This window comes from Pristis pectinata, chromosome 40, assembly GCF_009764475.1.
Source record: "Pristis pectinata isolate sPriPec2 chromosome 40, sPriPec2.1.pri, whole genome shotgun sequence".
In the NCBI taxonomy this organism is placed as follows: Eukaryota; Metazoa; Chordata; class Chondrichthyes; order Rhinopristiformes; family Pristidae; genus Pristis; species Pristis pectinata.
In genome coordinates this window covers 6,591,266-6,611,367 of record NC_067443.1, presented here as the reverse complement: position 1 = coordinate 6,611,367, position 20,102 = coordinate 6,591,266, and the positions used below count along the sequence as shown (strand labels likewise).

The following is a 20,102-nucleotide window of genomic DNA, read 5'->3' as shown; positions in this document are numbered from 1 at the left end:
GAGGGACATACTCACACCCATGACATAATAATACCATGTTGGCACCAGAAGCATGGCGACACTTGCGGGCTGCCCCCAGAACACTATGCAAAATATGCATTTCACTGTGTGTTTCGATGTACATGTGACTAATAATACCTTACCATGATGAAGGGACATTGACACTCATTGCAGGAACATTGGCACCCATGACGAGGGACATACTAACACCCATTATGAAGGGACATTGGCACCCATGATGAAGGACATTGGCACTCATTGTGAGGGACATTGGCACCCATGAAGGACATTGGCAAATGATGAGGGACATTGGCACCAATGATGAGAAACACACTCCACCGATAGTGAAGGATGTTGGCGCCCACCTGCAAGCCCTCCACCGATCAGCGTACATGCGACAAGGTCTGTGCCCGGGAGGCGACCTGCTTTGACCGACCTTTCTCCGGCGTGAGGCCGCGGCGGGAAAATTGAAGCGCGAAGCCCGTCAACGGACGACGAGGAGGGGGGCGGGGCCACCAACGTCACCTGAAGGGCGGGGCCAGCGGCGGCCGAGCTGTCAGCAAATGGGCGGGAACAGCGTGAGTGCGTCACAGTGGACGTGAGGGGCGTGGCTAGGCTGCCGTTGTGGAGAGTTTTTTTTCAATTTGAGCGGCGGGGGAGAGAAGTTTGCGGTCCGGAGGAATTCTGCCACCACGGATTTCTTGTGGGACAAGCACACTGGGCTGGCTGCGAAGACGGTGAGGGGAGGTTGGGGAAGGCGGTGTGCGAGCGGGCGGGCGGGCAGGCAGGGGCGGACGGCCCCGCTCCGGGGCTCGGCGAGGAGACAAGATGGCGGCGGCGCTGCCAAATGGCGGCCGCGGCGGCTCGGGCCCGGCTCCGGCGAACTTCGCCTCGGCCGCCGCCGGCCGCCTCCCCGTCGTCCCCCGCGGAACCCCGCTCCCCGCGCTTGAATGGAAAGCTGACCGAGTGAAAGTGGCTGCGAGGCGATTCAAAGTCTTTTTTTGCGGGTGGTGGGGGAGGGGTTGGTGTTTGGAGGCGGTGCTGTCGCGCCTGCGCAGGGCGCGGCGCCTGCTGGGAGTTGTAGTCCGGTTTGAGAAGTAGCCCGGATGGTGGGGAGGGAAGGGGAGTCTGAGGGACCTGGTATGGTAGTGGAGGGCGGGTGGTGCTAGTGTGGGAGAGCGGGAGCGGCTCCAGTTTGCAGAAGGAAACGCCTGCAGGTGCTGGGAGTCCCTAACTAGAAGCACAAAGTCCTCTACATGCTCAGCAAGGTGGACAGCAGCAGTGGAGAGAGAAAACAACTAATGTTTGAAGTCAGCAGCGCACACAGATGATGATGGCTATCATGGACTGAGGGAAAATGTATTGGGTTGGGGAGAGCTCCCCATCTCCTTTAAAATTGGTCTTGTCTACAGACAGGTCTTCACCACCATACATCACTCCCTTGGCACTTGCTCCTGTGGTATTGGTTTATTATTGTCACTTGTACCGAGGTACAGTGGAAAACTTGTCTTGCATACCGATCGTACAGGTCAATTCATTACACAGTGCAGTTACATTGAGTTAGTACAGAGTGCATTGATGTAGTACGAGTAAAAACAATAACAGTACTGAGTAAAGTGTCACAGCTACAGAGAGAGTGCAGTGCAATAAGGTACAAGGTCACATCAAGGTAGATCGTGAGGTCAGAGTCCATCTCATTGTATAAGGGAACCGTTCAATAGTCTTATCACAGTGGGTTAGAAGCTGTCCTTAAGTCTGGTGGTATGTGCCCTCAGACTCCTGTATCTTCTACCCAATGGAAGAGGAGAGAAGAGAGAATGATCCAGGTGGGGTCTTTGATTATGCTGGCTGCTTCACCAAGACAACGAGAGGTAAAGACAGAGTCCAAGGAGGGGAGGCTGGTTTCTGTGACGCGCTGGGCTGTGTCCACAACTCTGCAGTTTCTTGCAGTCCTGTAATGTGGTAGTTCCTCAGCAGCAGTCTGTTGGCAGTACGCAACTCATTTGATGCTGTCCCATTGACCTGAATCTGGAGTGTTTCGCCATCTCAGGCACAGGAGCATCAATTTAGGTTCTTGAGCTCATGATTGTATTGGGAGAAAAGTGTGACTAAACCATGGCAGTCTACTGTGGGAAGCTGGTGTTGAATATGCTTCTGGGGTCTCTTTGGGAGGTAGGGGTGTATATTGGAGCAGTGACCCACATTGTAACTAATCTGCCCTGCTGCAGTGCATTTTCGGTAATGAAGCTGGGGTGTGTTTACCAGCTGCCTCCTGGACCTATTGCCTCCTGTACAGTGATCGCAAGTATCTTTAGAGTTGTTGGGCTGTTCTGAGCAAACTGCTAACTTGTGCGACTTCAGTCCCAACAATGTGTAGTTGCCCTGAGGACAGTCAACTAAGGATGGGGATAAATTCTGCCCGTCTCCCTAACAAAAATGGGAGCAGGATAAATCATTCAGCCCTTGAAGCCTATTTCACCATTCAATATAATTATTGTTGATTCCTGATCTCTCCTATACCTCTCAATGCCTTTTGTGTTTAAAAAAAAATCTACCTCCTCGAATGTATTCAGTGATTATATTCATTTCGTGGTAGCGAATGCCGCAAGTTTACCACTGTGGATGAGGGAATAACTTTCTCCTTGCCTCAATCTAAAATATATTGCCCCATATCCTGAGACTGTTCTTGATTTCTTCCCCCCCCCCCCAACTTACCTCCAGACAAGGAAACATCTCTGCATCCAGACGAGTCCAATCAAAATTTTGTATGTTTCATTGTGAGTTCCTCTTATTCTTCCAAACTCCAGTGAATTTAGACTTAGTCGACCCAATCTCTCCTTGTAGGACAATTGCATCATCCAAGAGTCGGTCGGGTGAACCTTTATTAAGCTCCCTCTGTGACAATGTGTCTTCCTAAGTACAGAGACCAAAACAGCACAGAACACTCCAATGTCATCTCACCAAAGCCCTATAGAGTCAAGAGAGGCATTCAGCATGGAAACCGGCCCTTTGGCCCACCAAGTCCTCGTTGACCATCAACCATCCATTTTACACTAATCCTGCATTAATCCCCACATTCCAAACAACTATCCCCAGATTCTACCCTTTACCCACACACTAGGGACAATTTACAGCAGCCAGATAGCCCACCGACCCACACGTCTTTGAGGTGTGAGGGGAAACTGGAGCACCCACAGCAAACGCACGTAGTCGCAGGGAAAATGTGCAAACTCCACATAGACGTTACCCAAGGTCAGGATTGAACCCAGATCTCTGTTGCTATGAGGCAGTGCTTCTAATACATGTACCACCTATAGTAAGACATACTTGCTCCTGTACTCAAAACCTTTTGCATTGAAGTCAATATATCATTTGCCACCTTTACTTCTTGCTGCACCAAAGGTTTGCTTTCAGTGACTGGTGTACAAGGACAACAGGATCCCTTTGTACATCAACATTTCCCAATCCGCCAGCATTTGACTAATGCTCATTATGTTTGTCGTACTGAAGTGGATATCTTCACATTTTTTCACGTTATTATTGCTTCTGCCGTGTTGTTGCCCATTCACTAGTTTAAGTCGCCTTGAAGTCTCTGCATCGACCTCAAAACCTCATACAGTTTTGTGTTGGCAAACTTAAGAACTATTACATTTGATCTGTTTTACAAATGGCTGGGGCCTTCGCACAGATGCTTGCATTACCCAGCTAGTGACAGCCTGCCACCCTGAAAAGATTCATTTATTCCTAGGAGACACAAGAGACTGCAGATGCTGGAATCTGGAGCCACAACCAATCTGCTGGAGGAACTCAGTGGGTCGGGCAGCATCTGTGGGAGGAAAAGAATTGTCAATGTTTCCTCCCACAGATGCTGCTCAATCCGCTGAGTTCTTCCAGCAGATTGTTTGTTGCTTTATTTATTTCTGCTCTGTTTCCTATCTAGCCACTAATTATCAATTCACACCATTATATTGCCTCAAAGGCTCAAGTCAACAACTCCTGCAACAGTCCTGGCATTCGTGTCATTCCTGTCGATCTTCCCATTGATCTAAAGGCATTTTTAGTTCTGGAAACTCACTCCTCCCTGCCAATTGTGAATTAAGTGTTCTGGTCACTTTAGGCTTACCCATAGCCCTCTTATTTTTCTAAGCTCCATGTACCTATCCAAAGTCTCATAAAAGACCCTATCGTATCCACCTCCACCACCGTTGCCGGCAGCCCATTCCACGCACTCACCACTCTCTGAGTAAAAAAAACTTACCCCAACATCTCCTCTGTACCTACTCCCCAGCACTTTAAACCTGTGTCCTCTTGTTCCTTTTTATTCTGTTAAAGGCTGTAGTATAAATATGTTTTCTATAGAAGCTGGATACTCATAAAAGTTAAGTGTTCCAGTTTGCATCCAACGAACATCAGTAATGTGTGCTGTCTGGTCACTTCTTGAAAATCAGAACAGGAGGAGGCCATTCAGCCTGTCACCTTGCCTTGCCTTCAGTTGGCTCACACGCAGCTTGGCTCTGCTTGCCTACCTGATAAAGAACCCCACCGTTTTTCTGTTGCAGATGCCTCGTTTGAGGCGGTACCGCTCGTCAGACCGGGAGAGCCGGGAGAGTTACCACGATCGTTACCGGCGAAGCAGGCGAGGAAGGCGGAGATCCCGGTCGAGGAGCAGTGAAAGAGACAGGCGGCACAGGAATGAGAGTTACATCAGGTCCAGAAGGTATGTGTTATTTCCTGTCTGTTTAAACCTTCACATGAAATATTACCCCTTCCCTCCATCCCCAGTGTAACTATGAAGAAATGGCAGGTGGATTTATTGACCTGTGTAAGCAATTCACTTGGATTCAATAAATATTGAGTGATACAGCAAGGGAACAGGCCTTTTGACACACCAAGTCCTCACAGACTGTCATGCACCTACCTTTACACTAATCCTACTTTAACCCATCTTACTCTCCCCAAATTTATCTCAACTATCCCCAAAGTCTACCTCTCATCTGCACACTACAGCAGCTAATTACTCTACCAACTTGTGCATTTTTGTGATGTAGAAGCAAACAGGAGCACCTGGGGACACCCATGCAGAGTCCATACGGACAACACTGGATGTCGGGATTGAACCAGCTGTGTCACTGTGCTGTTTGGTGCTTAGATATTTGGGGGAAGTCGTGGGTCACAATCTCTCGTTGAATGGTCTCTCACTGGGATTGGTGACCTCTCCCCTTGTGATCTGCTGATTGGAGGGTAGTCTCTCGACTTGTTGCAGTGGGTCCCCTGCTACACAGGCTGCTCTGTGCATCATTTAACTTTGAAGCCCATGAATCCTGGCAAGGGAAGGTCCCACCTCTCCAACAGGGAGAGCAACAGGACGCTGTGTGGAGCTCTTTGGTGACTGAGCCATTGTGCTGCCCTATACACCCCATACCCACTGTCTGTGGTGTGAAAGAAGGGCAGAGGTCTATGAATTAGACTGCACAGGTTGACATATGAGTCACCAGTCAGCTGCCTTCAGGCAAGTAGCTTACCAGTTAGACCTGCTTGTTGCTTTTTTCATAAATGAGTGCAAAACAGTGTCCAGCATTCAAAGCTGCTGAGGGAAATAGATAACTGCAGGCAACTAGCATGCAAAACCCCAACCCTAATGCTCAATATTGTGTTGAGTCCAGGTAGGTTACTCCCGTGGGTCAATATATTCACCTGCCATGCCCATGTTTTTGCACTGAATTGGCTTGGGGAAGGGAGAAGAGGCAGCACTTCATGTGACAACAGTGAATCCTGCCTTCTGGTGACTCGGCGCCGTCAGTAGTGTCTGGAGCACATCAACACATCAGATCCCGCATTCCCTCAACGCCCAAAGCCACCCAAGTCAAAAAAAAATATGCGGCTAGCTCTCAAATGCCAGCTGATGCGTGCATTGGGGCACAGGCCCACCTTTAGCCCGCTGCACCCTCTGGATAACATGGCAGCAGACGTATAAATGTAGGCAGTTCCAACCAGACCAGCAGTCACATTGATTCTTGCTGCTTTGGTCATTTTAAACTGCAAACAATGTTTCAACCATTGACCAATTTAGAGGGTTTCTGAGTAAGAACATTTTCGCCCGGGGGGTAATGCACTGCCTTAGTGGGTAGTGGAGGCAAAGACTCTCAAGGTAAATATCTAGGCAAGCACTTCAATCGCCAAGGCATAGAATGCTACAAAAGAAGTGTTGGTAAATGCGATTAGTGTAGGTAGGTACTTGATGGTTGGTGTGATGGGTCTGTTTCTGTGCTGTATAACTTCATGACTAATATATGGTGATTTCTCACTGAGGAAAGTCAGAAAGCTGGAGATGCTGGAAATCTGAAATAAAAATGAAAACTGCTGGAAACACTCAACAGGTCACGCAGCATCGGTGGAAAGAGAAGCAGATCTGAAAAGAAAAGTCTTGTGTCTCTTTCCACCGATGCTGCCAGGATCTCCTGAGAGTTTCCAGCATTTTCTGTTTTGATCTCCATTAGAGCCCTCACTCTGAGGACTGGATGTTATTTTGTCTAACAGGCTGTGCCTGTACATTGATTGCTGACATTTTCTATGATGTGGCATTGCTCATAATTTTTTTAAAGATTTGTATTCAGTGCACGCAATCTGATAATTTTATGTTTGCCAATGTTTTTTGAACAAAGGCTTGTCCCTGGAGCTTTGAGATTACAACTGCCTGTGTTGATTTGTCCTCCTTGTGTGGTTCAAATCCAGGGGATTGGGGCAAGGAAGGCGGATATGGGGAAAGCAAATAACTGCCGTAGTTCCCTGCCACCCCCAACCAGCAATCTGGTTAAACAATATCTTGTGAAAGCCCTGCTTTTTACCCCAAACTCTCACAGTCCAAGTGGGTGAAGGGACGAGGTTATCGAATCTCAGAAGTCATCTCTGACATTGGCTGTGGCAAGGCTGCAGGTTGTAGGTTGATGTGTTGAAGGAGCCTTGCTGCAAGGTCAGAAAACAGAACCTGTGTGATTGTGTGGAATGAGAGGGAGATGGAGGGGGGGGATATGCTGCAGCTACTTGCTATAAAATGTTTGGAATGCAGACCAAGTTGAGCGGATGGAATCTGCGATGATTAATGGTGATAGGTATACAAAACTATGAGGAGCATAGAACGAGTAGCTGGCAGAAAACTATTCCCCATTGCAAAGGTGTCCAAAGCCAGATGGAATAGGTTTAAGGTAAGGGGTGAGAGGTTTAGAGGGGATCTGGGGAAGAATTTTTTCCACCCAGAAGATGGATTGAATCTGGAACGCACTGCCTGAGGGGGTGATGGAGGCAGAGATTTCAAGAGTGTTTAAGTACAAAAATTACAAGATTGGGAGGCATAGGTAGAGTAGATGGCAATCAACTTTTTCTCAGTGGCAGAGGTGTCTATAACTAGGGCATATCTTTAAGGTAAGAGTGAAGAGGTTTAGAGGGATCTGAGGAAGAATTTTTTTCATCCAGAGGTGATTGGATTCTGGAGCGCAGATATTTTCACACATCTAGTCACGAGCACTTGAATCGCTAGACCAAGTGGGACTATTATAAATGGATTCTTGATGGACGTGGTGAGCTAAAGGGCCTGTGTCTGTGCTGTATAACTCTGAAATAAAACAACAGTTGCTCTCCCCCATCCCCTCACTCCCCCATCACTAGCTGCTTCGCAGCCAATCAGTTACTTCAACTGTGTCCATTGCTGCCTAAAGCTCACTGATGCAGCCTCGTTGTTTTGCGCCTAGTCCGACCCGCTTGCACTGATGCCATTTAATCAGCGTTCCTCTGCTCCTCTTGCCCTGCCTCTCCCCCCTGCCCCTCTGCAGCATTGAGAACTGCTCGTGCGACAGGCGACTGTACAACGAGAGGAGGTACTGCGACGCCTACCGGGGCAACTACAGCCGGGACCAAGGGGACGGCTACCATGAGCCGGAGTACTGCTCGCGCAACTCGTACGACTACCGGCGCTCGCAGGACCGCGGCAGGAGCTACAGGAGTCGGAAGAGCAGCAGACGTAAGCACAAACGGCGGCGCCATCGAAGCAGGTCATATAGCCGCTCTTCCTCGGTGAGTACTTCCTCCTATCTACTTAGTATATCAGTGTCTTTTTGTTCCTACAGCCGACAGGATTGGGTAAGTAGAGCAATTTATTTTTTTTCTTCTCATCCTTTATGGTTGTGTGGACGGTTTTTAAGGCGGAACACTTGCACGTGCCCACAAGGCCAGTGCAGTCCGTCACTTTCTTCCTTTAGGTTCTTGATTAGTCAGGGTGTCAAAGGTTACTGGGCGTAGGCAGGAGAATGGAGTTGAGAGGGACAGATAAGTCAGCCGCGATCGAATGGTGGAGTAGACTCGATGGGCCGAATGGCCTAATTCTGCTCTCAAGTCTTGTGGTCAATAGGTTGGTCATGAACCAGGAGCGCCTGTTGACTGAGGCTGGGTGTGGGGCTGGGGTGGTTTGTTTCAGTAGCCCCATTCTCTTTCTTACCCCCCCCCCCCCCCCCCCCCCAAGCAGGATTTGCCTCTGCCTGGGGTGGAAGTGGGGTTGATTTTCATTCCCCCCCCCCACCCCGAACCCCGCGAGCAGGAATGTGCAAATAGTTGCCCACTCGTTCCCTCAACCAGTTGTTGCTGTGGGAAAGAAGCTGAGATTTCCACAGGAGCGCTGCATCTTGGGGGGTGCTTTTTCCACCGCCTCCTGCCGCTGTTTCAGGGTGTGTGTGTGTTTGTGAGTGTGTGTGGAACCTGCAGTTGTGTGGAAGCGCTTGGCGTGAGCTGATCCTGAAGCAGGGTTACGGAAGCCTTGGCTTCCTACGCATCTTTTTCACTCCTTTTGTTTCCTCTCCCCTCCCCTCCCCTGTGGTCTGTTACAGTTTTCCTCCTAGAAGCTGCTCTTGCCTGAACTGCTGTTACCTTGCCCTCTCTAGTACATGATGTAATCAAGTAGGTCAAACCCAGTTCAAAATTAGGGGCAGGGCACAGGTTTATATAATTGACAACAGAACCTTGTAACCACCTGGTGAGAGGCCAGGTGTTCGCTCTCTCCTGTTTCCTCACAGACTAAGGGAATGTTTGGATCTATTTCTAACCCTCCCTACCTCCCCACAACCTACATTAACATTGCTCCCTTTTAATTGTCCTCCCTGTTTGAATGAGAGTCTCTAAAACGAGCTGATTTGCTTTGCAAAGCTGAGGGTGTTTTTAAATGTGCAGGACTGATGCTGGAAAGGAGACAGGTTGAGGATGTGTGGAGTGTTCCTGTCTGTGTGGACGTTGTGGTTGCTGTGATGAGAGAGGAGCTCAGCTGGATTAGAAGTGGGAGCCTGTATAAGACTGGCAGTTAATGCACTGTACGGTACTCGTGACAGTAATGCAGAGTTGGGTGCATTTAATGACGAGGGGTTGCAGCGATATTACATCTTATTTTCCCATCTAAGTTAAGCAGCCGTAACGCAGACTGCAAGCTGGAGCAGCACAGAATCGGGTCTTGTCGCGTGCTCCAGCTGTCACTCGCGCATAGGGACCTGAACCCCGGCAGCGCATGTCTTGGCTGCGACTGCTTGAAATATGCTGCATTTTTGCTGGGCTGGTGGAGGGGCAAACAGCAGTGTCCTCTCACTGAGAGGCAGCAGCGGGGGTGGGGGCTTATCGCTGAACACTCGCACTTAAAGAAAATAATATCACTGCAACTCTCCCGGGACATGAACCATTATGTGACGTTATTAAATTAACTGCATTAGAAATGATTTATTGGGACTGCTGGTAAAAGTTTGCTTTATAAATTAAACCTTGCTTAAAACTGTATGGAGTGGGGTGGGAAGTTTTAGGTGGGGTTTTTTGAAATGTTCGTTACTTTTTTTATTTTCTGAGTTAGTACTGTGTATCTTGACATGTTCCCTTGCAATATCCCTATCGTTATATATCCTGTGTGGGCGTATGAATTGCCTGGAATCTTGACAATCTGGCAATCGACCACTCCATCGCTGCCCCCCTTCTTCTCTACAATGCGAAAACCCCAAACCATCCAATGTGGCTGCTGGTTTGAAAATGTCTCTCTCCAATTGGCTTGGATGGTGGTTTGATGGGCGCCTCTGTGTGTTGGTGTCACCGCCCGGTCATCGGGGATTCTGCGCGCACAGCGGAGCCATCAGAGCAGCAGGAGGGCCAAGAGTGTGGAAGATGACAGCGAGGGCCACCTGATCTATCGAACCGGCGACTGGCTACAAGAACGATGTACAAGCTTAAATCGTAACTTCATTTAGCTCTAATAGTTAAGATCCCGAAAAAAAAAAGTTGCAGAACTCTCATTGCTGTTTTTATTTTCTAATCCCCTTCCTCCTCCTCCTGCTTTTTTTATGTTTATACTTGTTATAATTTATCCTAAATGCAGGAAAATAATATTGTACAGAAATCTTTTTTTTCTCAGCAGATGGTGTTATATGCTTTCTGCTTCAGACATGTGGCTTACTTGTACTCACAAGTGCAAAAAAAATGTGTAATGAGAAGAGCCTTTGTAATTTACCTTCAGTCTGACTGTGTTTTTAAATGTTGCTGTCCTTCAGTCCCATTCGAGAGTTTCATTTTGCCTTCTCTCTCTCTCTCTTTCCTTTATCAGATGAAATTGTTAGCACTTTAGGTGAAGGAACCTTTGGCAAAGTCATACAGTGCGTTGACCATCGAAGGTAGGTGCCAGCTGCTACTGACTGCTTCTCTTCCTTGCCTGAGCCAAGCCACAGGCTGGGGAGTTATGTTATGGAGTAAAATGACCTAACTTATCCTTGCTGGCCACGATGTTTATCCAAGCTCGTCCCATTTGCCTGTTTTTGACCCATATCCTTCTAAACCTTTCCTATCCATGAACCCATCTAAATGTCTTTTAAACATTGTAATTGTATCCACATCTACCACCTCCTCTGGCAGCTTGTTCCACATACCTATCACCCACTGTGTGGAAAAAGTTGCCCCTTGGGTCCCTTTTAAATCTTTCCCCTCTCGCCTTATACCCATGTCCTCTAGTTTTAGACTCCCCTACCCTGGGGAAAAGACTGTGGCCGTCCACTTTGTCTGTGCCCCTCATGATTTTATCTAAGGGTTCTCCATCCTCGCGCTGCATGTGTGAGTGTGAGATTAACTGCCTCACTGCCCCAGCGACCTCCTTTGCTGTCTGTGCAGAGTTTGCACCTTCTCCCTGGGTGCTCTGGTTTCCTCCCACATCCCAAAAGCTTGCAGGTTAATTGGCAGCTGTAAGTTGTCCCTAAGGTGTAGGTGAGTGGTAGAATCTGGGAGGCCTACAGTTCACAAAATCTCTGCCAATCGCTGTAAATTGCCGGTAGAGGGCTGTTCACTACTCTGACCGAGCAACATTTTGTCGTACTTGCCCCTCATTCCGATCTTTCCCAGTACAAACTGCACTGGCTGATACTGGTTCCACCAGTGATCATCATTCCATTTGTAATGACAAATAACTTTGTTCAGGTGAAGATATTTTGCTGGGCAAGTGTTTCTGTGCATCATAAATATACACGTGCGTGGGGGAGAGAAATATTGTGTGTGTGTGTGTATGTGAAAGAGATGGACTATGCATGTTATGCGTGAGTGTATGTGAGTTGGTGGGCATGTGGGGACTATAAATGAGGTTAGTGTAAGCAGGTGAGGATTGTCAGTACAGAGACGAGATTCTGCTTGAGTCTGCACCAACACTTATAAAATGCTAGAGCAAGTCATGCAGCATTTATGGAGGGAAATAAACAGTCGATGTTTCGGGTCGAGACCCTTCATCAGGACTGCGAAGGGTTTCGACCGGAAACATCGACTGTTTATTTGCCTCCATAGATGCTGCCTGACCTGCTGAGTTCCTCCAGCATTTTGTGATTGTCAGTATGGACCTGGTGCTATGTGATTCTATGAAGATAGAATCTAACTTAGTTGCGCTTCTGAGAATCTGAACTTCCACCTCTGTGTTCCCACCCACTCCCAACAGCAGTGAGGAAGTGGCGGTCAAGTAAATCAACAACAATTGCCAATGTACAGCACAGGTTTAGGCCATTTGGCCCTTCTGATCACTGTTGGTGTTTCTGCTCCACTTGGCTCTGGCACCTGTCCATTTTGTGTAGAAGCACCTATCCAGACTGATGTGGCAGTGTTTACTGATGGTGCCCTTTTCCCTTCACAGGGGTGGCTCTCGGGTGGCTCTTAAAATAATTAAGAATGTGGAGAAGTACAGAGAGGCTGCCCGTCTGGAAATCAACGTGCTGGAGAAAATCAACGAGAAGGATCCTGAAAACAAATTGTAAGTAAAGTCACAGGAACTTGGATTTGTGGAAATGTCTCTTGTGTTTGTCTGCTGCCTTTGTGAGTCCCCTGTCCACAGTTGATCATTGTCTGAAGGGGGGATGTTTGTTTAGCTTCCTGTGTTGGGGAAACGGTTCCTTCCATGCTGAGGTAGGAAGGACAGGGGTGAAATGTGTAAAGGGGCGGGGGACGGGGAGCCTTTGCATCCATTTCAGGAGATTGGGCCAGTTCTCAGAGACGTGCGGTAGCTCAAGGGGAGTGCCTCAGAGTTACTGATTCAATGAAACCAAGAATGAGGGAAACACACAGCAAACCAGACAGTGTCCGTGGAAAGAGAAACTGTGTTTCCCAGAGTCAGAAGTGGATGAAGAGTCTTGGATCCAAAATATTAACTGTTTCCACAGATTTCTAGCATCTGTAGTTTTTTGATTTCCACAATGGGCACTTTTGTTTACAGCACTGGGAGCAGGTACAGTGGTGCAGCTGGCGGACCTGCTGCCTCGAAGCTCCAATGACCCAGGTTTAATCCTGACCTCGTGCTATCCGTGGGGAGTTGGCACGCTCTCCCTGCGACCGCACGGGCTTCCCTCGAGTGCCCCTGTTTCCTCCCATGTCCCAAAGAGGTGCTGGCTTGAAGATTAATGGGCTACTGTAAATTGCCCCCAGTGTGTGGGTCAGGGGTAGATCCTGGGGGGAGTTGATGAGAATGTAGGGTTTGTGTGGATGGGTGCTTTGTGGAGTGTCTAATTGCTATTCTCCTTTCTCCCATTCAGTCAATGCGTGCAGATGTTTGACTGGTTCGATTACCATGGCCACATCTGTATATCCTTCGAGTTGCTGGGCCAGAGTACCTTTGACTTCCTGAAGGATAACAACTACTCGCCATACCCCATCCATCAAGTGCGGCACATGGCCTTCCAGACCTGCCATGCAGTAAACTGTGAGTTCCCTCCTGATTTAATCAGCGCGGTGTCTGGCGGGTAAACAGAGACATCATAGTACTGGTCTCCCTGCTAACGTCAGCACAGCAAGGCAAATATGCCTGCACTTAGAACCTCCACTCACGAGGAATGCTGTCAGTCCGTTGCCTAATTTTTATTGATCCATTCATGGGTCATGGGCAATTTTGGCATAATTTATTGCCCTCCCTTTATCTCCCCCTAAACAGTCAGGAACCAAACAAATTAGTGGATCTGGGGTCGCGTACAAGCAAGGACAACAGGCTTCCTTCCTTGACGGGCATTAATCTGCCATTTGATGATCACTATCGCTGATCTTGGCTGTTTGTTCCCGATTTATTTTGGTTAGTTGAGTGGGAGTTCCTCAGCTGGTGTGCTGTGTTTTCAATTCATGCTGATGAATCAGTGGTCCAGAACTTGGATTGCTAATCCAAAATGTAATCATTTTATTGCTGAACTCTGGAGCCGCTGGCTTGTGTGGTTATCTAATCTTTCCTTTTATCTCTTTAATAGTTTTACATGACAACAAGCTCACTCACACTGACCTAAAACCAGAGAACATTCTTTTTGTAAATTCTGACTACGAGGTTGTGGGTAACGTGGAAAAGGTAGGAGTGTGTGTGTGTTTGTGACCTCCCTGTGACTGCCGGGACTTTGAGCCCTTGAGAATCTTGCGAATTAACTCCGCAGTTGCCGGCCAGCTGATGAGTTTGACTTTCCCTCCTTGCAGAAGCGTGAAGAGCGAGTGGTTAAAAATACAGCTACCCGGGTGGTGGACTTCGGCAGTGCCACCTTTGACCATGAGCACCACAGCACTATAGTCTCCACAAGGCACTATCGGGCACCAGAAGTCATACTAGGTGAGCACTCTGTGCTGGTTCCCATAACACTATAAGGTATGGGAGCAGGTCCATGAACACTAACTCGTTATTCCTTTTTTTTTAAACACTTTTTTGTGATTTATAGTAACTTTTTAAATGTCATTACACTTTCTGCTGTCGCAAAACAACAGACTTCACGCATATAAGTCAGTGATGATAAATCTGATTCTGAGAATTAGGTCAGTCGGTTCATTGACTCTGCTCCGCCATTCAATCATGGCTGATTTTTTTTTCTCAACCCCATTCTCCCGCCTTCTCCCTGTAACCATTAAACTCCCCCCCCCCCCCCCTTACCAATCAAGAACCTATCAATCTCTTTAAATTCACCCAATGACTTAGCCTCCACAGCCCTCTGTGGCAACGAATTCCACAGATTCGCAACCCTCCGGCTGAAGAAATTCCTCATCTCGGTTCTAAAGGGATGTTCTGAGGCTGTGCTGTAGGATCCTAGACTTTCCTACCAATGAAACATCCTCTCCGCATCCACTCTATCCAGACCTTTCAGTATCCAGTGGGTTTCATTGAGAGCCCCCCTCATCCTTCAGAACTCCATTGAGTACAGGCCCAAGGACATCAAACACTCCTCGTACATTAAGCCTTTCATTCCTGGGGTCATTCTTGTGAACCTCCTCTGGACGCTGTGGAGGACCAGCACATCTTTCCTTGCATACGAGCCCAGAATTGCACACTATATTCCAAATATGGTTTGACCAATGCCCTTATAAAGCCTCAGCAGTGCATCCTTGCTTTTCTGTTCTTGAAATGAATCTAACATTGTATTTGCCTTCCTTACTAACAACTCAACCTGTAAGTTAACCTTGTTATCTAGTCTCTTCGCACTTCTGATTTCTGAATTCTCTCCCCATCTAGAAAGTAGTTTGCACCTTTGTTCTTCCTACCAAAGTGCATAACCCCACACTTCCCTACACTGTATTCCATCTGCCACTTTGTTACTGATGAGTAAAAACCTTGTGGGTCTGGGAGCAGAAAGGTTTGTGGCTTTCATTAATGGTGACGTGTGGCAGCTGGCGCAGTCTGTTAAATCTGTGGCTGGAGACTAAAGTGGATAAAAGGATCAGTATTTGTGGACAGCTTCCCACAGTCTCCATCTCACCAATGCTTTTTTTTATTCTCCCCCCAGAGCTTGGTTGGTCCCAGCCATGTGACGTGTGGAGCATAGGCTGCATCATTTTTGAATATTACCTTGGCTTTACGCTGTTCCAGGTAGGTTTGCTGCTGGCCGTAACCCATGAGGAAATTTGAACATCGACTCCCATGCAATGATTTTCCAGACGCTGTTTGCTTCTCCCTTTCAGACCCACGACAATCGCGAGCATTTGGCCATGATGGAGCGGATCCTTGGTCCCATTCCAGCACGGATGATCAGGAAGACCAGGTGAGGCTGGGCTAAATGTGCAGTGAGTGGTGGTCTCTGATCTCCAGTGGATGGCATGCAGATGTGTGGGGGGGGCACAACCTTTCTTCAGCTGCAGTAAAAATCTTCGATAGTGGGAGAGTCTTGAATGACAAGGGGACATGGGTAAAAGATTAAGGGGCAGCATTTCTTTATGCAGAAGGTGGTGAAAGTCCCGAATTTTTGGCCCCACAAGGTTGTAGAGGCTGGATCCTTGGAAATGCTAAAGATGGAGATAGACAAATTTTTGAATGATCGGGGAGTTGGCACAGAGGGGTAGAGGCCAACATAGAACAGCTATGATGGGGCAGGCTTGTGGAGCCTGCTGATCCCTGTACTTTTATTAATACCCCATCACTTTGTTTTCCATTTTGCAGGGTAATATATATTTTCCATTGAATGTGGTGGGTTTAAAGGGAGCAGGCAATCGAACCGGGTGTGTTTCAGATTGACCCCAGGCATTTCCCAACCCTGGCAGCAGCCACACACCCCACTCTCAGTCCTGATCCCCCAGCTCTCAACTAATGAGTGAGCCAGGTGCCAAACCATCAGGATTTCCAAACAGTTGCATGCTGGATTATTGGAGTCTTACGGCATTTTGCATTCGTACCAGAAAGGACTCTGTCGATTCTTGTTCTCGCGGGAGTATTGGAGGGGTTTGAGGGTGGGCTTTCGTGAGGTATCTTGGACGGTAGATTCTGTGGGGTGTATCTAGTTCTGATAATTCATGGAGAGGAACGTGACTCAAATTCACTGCCTCATCTGGAGGAAAGGAGGGTGTCCTGGATGCCATAAATCATCAAGAAAGGAGACAGCTTTGATTGCAGTAACTACAGAGTGGTCTACCTGTTGCCTGCAGCAGAGAAATGCATCGAGAGAGAAATTCTAGTACTGGGTTTGAGGCTCTGATTATCCCTTGGAGGGCCAAAGGCTGAGCGGTAAGCTTATCCTGCAGTCAGCTCCTCGCCCAACAGGCAGCAGTGCTCGTCACCCTCCTGTGTGTTTCTGAGGCATTGACTACACGAGACAGGCTCCTCAAAGCACTGGGGAGGTTCCATCAGTGCTGTCTCTGCAAAAGCCTCCAAATAAACAAAACAACATTAATGTACTGTCCCAGGCCAACTGCAGAGCTCTGATAACATTCATTGGGCATGGTACATCATTCACATGGCCAGCGCTAGGATCCCAAAACTGCATGAGATTGCCAGGAGGCCAGAGGAAGTGGTGCAGCATTCTCCTTGCAGGAATGTAACTTCCTTACTGGAATTTTGGGAATCCCAGTGTCATCATTTGAAATGGGGAAGGAGACCCTGGGTGCCTCGTCTTGGGGGCAGACACAAGACAAGTGAAGACAAGATACAGAGCAAGGAATTCCCCCTCTTTCCACCCCACCCCCCCCCCCCACTCCAAGGAATCCAACCAAGAACCCCTTCCCACTGGGGCCCCATCAACCAACCACCTTGGAACCAGAGAGGAAGCAAGCCATTCTCTCGAGGTCTATCTGAGGAGAAGGTCAGAGGGGTTGGAGTGTGGGGTGCAGTGCAAGTGGGGCATTTCAGTTGGTGGAATGGGAGGGGTCATTGCTGTTCGTGTAGGAGAAGGAGTTTCCATGCAGTGAGAGGCATGGGGTGTGCAGAGATGGCTCAAACACATGTCGGCAATTTCCCGTTAAACAGGAAACAGAAGTACTTCTACCACGGCCGCTTGGACTGGGATGACAACAGTTCTGCTGGGAGATATGTAAGGGAGAACTGCAAGCCGTTAAAAGTAAGTGCACTCTGGGCTCCGTTGCCTCGTTTAGGACCAGGGACGTGTCTCCTTCCTCTCCGTACCCTCCTGCATTGTCTGCTTCCATCTCCCCCCACCATCTACTGCTGAAACCCTCCTCTGCTCTGAGACTCAACCCTCCAGTTCCCCACTCCTAGTCTCCATAAACTCAGCTCATCCAAAGCCCAGATGACCATACTGAGATCACACCTGTTTTGCATTTCCACTGGCGTGAGAGAGAAAAGAGGGCTTCCTGATCAAACTGGCAGATAGATGATTATAAGATTCTGCCACGGGCTCCCCGTCAGAGGCTATTGTTTCTCAAGTAATCAAATCCTGCCATTTTAAAGGCCTCCTTACGTCACCTATTGAAGGGGATAAAAGTTAAATGTGTTCAGTTCAGGTAAAGTCCTCTTGTAAATTGCCCACACCGATGAAGTCACAGGCTCTCATTCCCCCTGAGTCTGCAATACCTATTCACACCAATCCCATTTTATTCTACCCCCACATACACTAGGGCGGTGATTTGCAGCAGCAGATTAACCCACTGACTCCATATGTCATGGTGATGTGGGCAGGAACCGGTAAAAACCCACGTAGTCGCAGGGAGAACATGCAAACATCTACAGACAGAGCGCCGGTGGTGGGGATCGCACCCAGGTCTCTGGGGCTGTGAGACAGCCACTCTGCCCACCGTGTGGCCCTAGTGTTTCTGTAGATTTTTGGATAAAGTCATGGGTCCATCTCTTCTCAAATGGTCTGTCATTGGGTTTGGTGACCTCTTCCCCCTTGCAGTTGGCTGGGTGGTAATCCCTTGACTTGTTGCGGTGGGCACCCCTTCACTCAGGCTGCTTTGGACACCATTTAACTTTTGAAACCTGCAGACTCTGTCTGGGAAAGGCCACCGTTAGAAACCCTTACCCCCACACCCTACAGGCAGAATGAGGGGCGAATTGTGAGGGAGTAAGAATAGATTTGCAAAGCTGCTGTAAAACTAGTGATGGGGAAGGATCGGGTAGGCTGGGGTAGAGTAGATAAGGGCAGATTTCCATGGATAAAGTTGAGAGCCTGGATGAGAACATTGCAGCAACCCAGTGGTGCAGCCCTGCCTCTCAGCCCCAGAGACCCGGGTTCGATGACCCGAGACCCTCCAGCACTGCATGTGTGGAGTTTGCACGTTCTACCTGTGACCATGTGGGTTTCCCCACGGATGCTCCGGTTTCCTGCCACACACCAAAGACGTGGGGTGGGGGGTCAGTGGGTTAATTGGCTGCTGTAAATTGCCCCCCTCGTGTGGGTGAGGGTTTGAATCTGGGGGGAGTTGATGGGGAGAATGAAATGGGACGGGTGTAAATGGGGGTCTCTGGGGCAGGTGTGAGCTGATCTATCGCAGTGCGCTAACAGCTGCATCCTTCCCTAGCGATACATGATCGCAGAGACCGAGGAGCACTGCCAGCTGTTCAACCTGATCGAGAGGATGTTGGAGTACGAGCCCTCCAAGCGGGTCACCCTCGCCGACGCCCTCCGGCACCCCTTCTTCGACTCGCTCAAAACTGAGCCCAAAAGCACAAAACCATGGGACTCCAACAGAGACATCAGCAGATGACACAGATCCGGGGCGGGAGGGAGGGGCAAGAGAGAAGAATCTTTATTTTGTTTAGCCTAACTTATTCCTTCTGACTGCTGCCCTACGGAGTCACCCCCCCCTCCCCCCCCCCCACGGCTGCTCTCCGGAGTTCTGGACCCTCGCTGGCTGCTGATGGTGTTTGGGGGGGAAATCCCCGTGTGGAACTCCAGGGGTGAAAGCTGACCAAAATAATAAACTTTTTGTTGAGGGGCACCAAACATCGGGCTGTGTCGGCTGCCTCTGAACTGGGATGGGCTGCCCACGGATAAGCAGCGAGATCAAAGGTGCCTGTCGTCTCCGCACTTTGCACCCAGCCTGTGCGGGGCAGCTGCAGGACACACCCCCTGCCTCTCCCCCAGCGTGACTGAGGAGGAGGGGGAATGGATGGATATTTTGCCCCCCTCTCACTCCCACCCCTTGTGGTTGAACATCCAACTGCCAACGAGCAATTGCCTCTCCCGGCGCCTTCCCTCCTGCTCAGCCACTTACCACACAAATCCAGCTGCAAGTAGTGTTAAACGGGAGTACTTAAACTGGCCTGTCTTGGACTTCATCACGACCACATCCTCTGGATTGCAAATCCTAATCTTCATCCTTCACGTTTACACAGACTCAGCAGGCATGCTCTGTAGATTATCGGATGGGGAGAACATCATTCTGGAAGGGTTAGGCGCTTTTTTTTGTGATGGTTTAAAATAGTTTATTGGATATGTGTTTTTTATATATATATATAATAAAAATAAAACCTTTGTATTGTCTTAAGTGGAAATGCACTGCAAAGAGGGAGGCAGCCCTTTCCACAGTGTTACCCAGCGGTAGGCGGTGCTTGGGGGGGAGGGGGTGGGGGGATGTCCCCGCCTCCCTTGGGAGAGCTGGCTGTGGGACACTTGTGGGTTCTGGAACAATGCAGGGTCTGTCCAAGGCGAACCCCGACAATGGACTGTTACGTGGAAATCTGGAGCCTTTTGCTTCCAGCCCTTGGCTCGCTGTAGTTTTGTGTGTTAACACTGTTGTCTTATTAAGGGTTTCTTCCTCCCCTGCATTGTTTCCCACTTCTCTGCCGGGGCGAATCTACACATGAGCTGGATGTTCACAGGTTTTGTTTTCTGGAGGCCGGGTCTCTTGCAATCTGAAACTCTCCTCGCAGCGCCCTGGCTGTCTGA

General features: G+C 48.8%; 1 protein-coding gene across 2 annotated transcripts; it reads left to right on the top strand.

The window, feature by feature from the left end:
* The first annotated feature begins 589 nt into the window (after positions 1-589).
* Positions 590-19,690, top strand: clk2a (CDC-like kinase 2a). 2 transcript variants are annotated; one of them, XM_052045794.1, is made up of 13 exons: positions 590-737; positions 4,560-4,717; positions 7,827-8,067; positions 10,140-10,233; positions 10,616-10,682; positions 12,173-12,289; positions 13,065-13,231; positions 13,764-13,858; positions 13,981-14,110; positions 15,273-15,355; positions 15,448-15,527; positions 17,222-17,312; positions 18,733-19,690. In XM_052045794.1, exons 2-13 carry the CDS (start codon positions 4,560-4,562, stop codon positions 18,916-18,918), a joined length of 1,509 nt encoding a protein of 502 aa, XP_051901754.1. In that variant the 5' UTR covers positions 590-737; the 3' UTR covers positions 18,919-19,690. The 2 variants fall into 2 exon arrangements, with proteins under 2 accessions (XP_051901754.1, XP_051901753.1); XM_052045793.1 differs by having other exon boundaries at positions 604-737; positions 15,424-15,527.
* Positions 19,691-20,102: the final 412 nt, after the last annotated feature.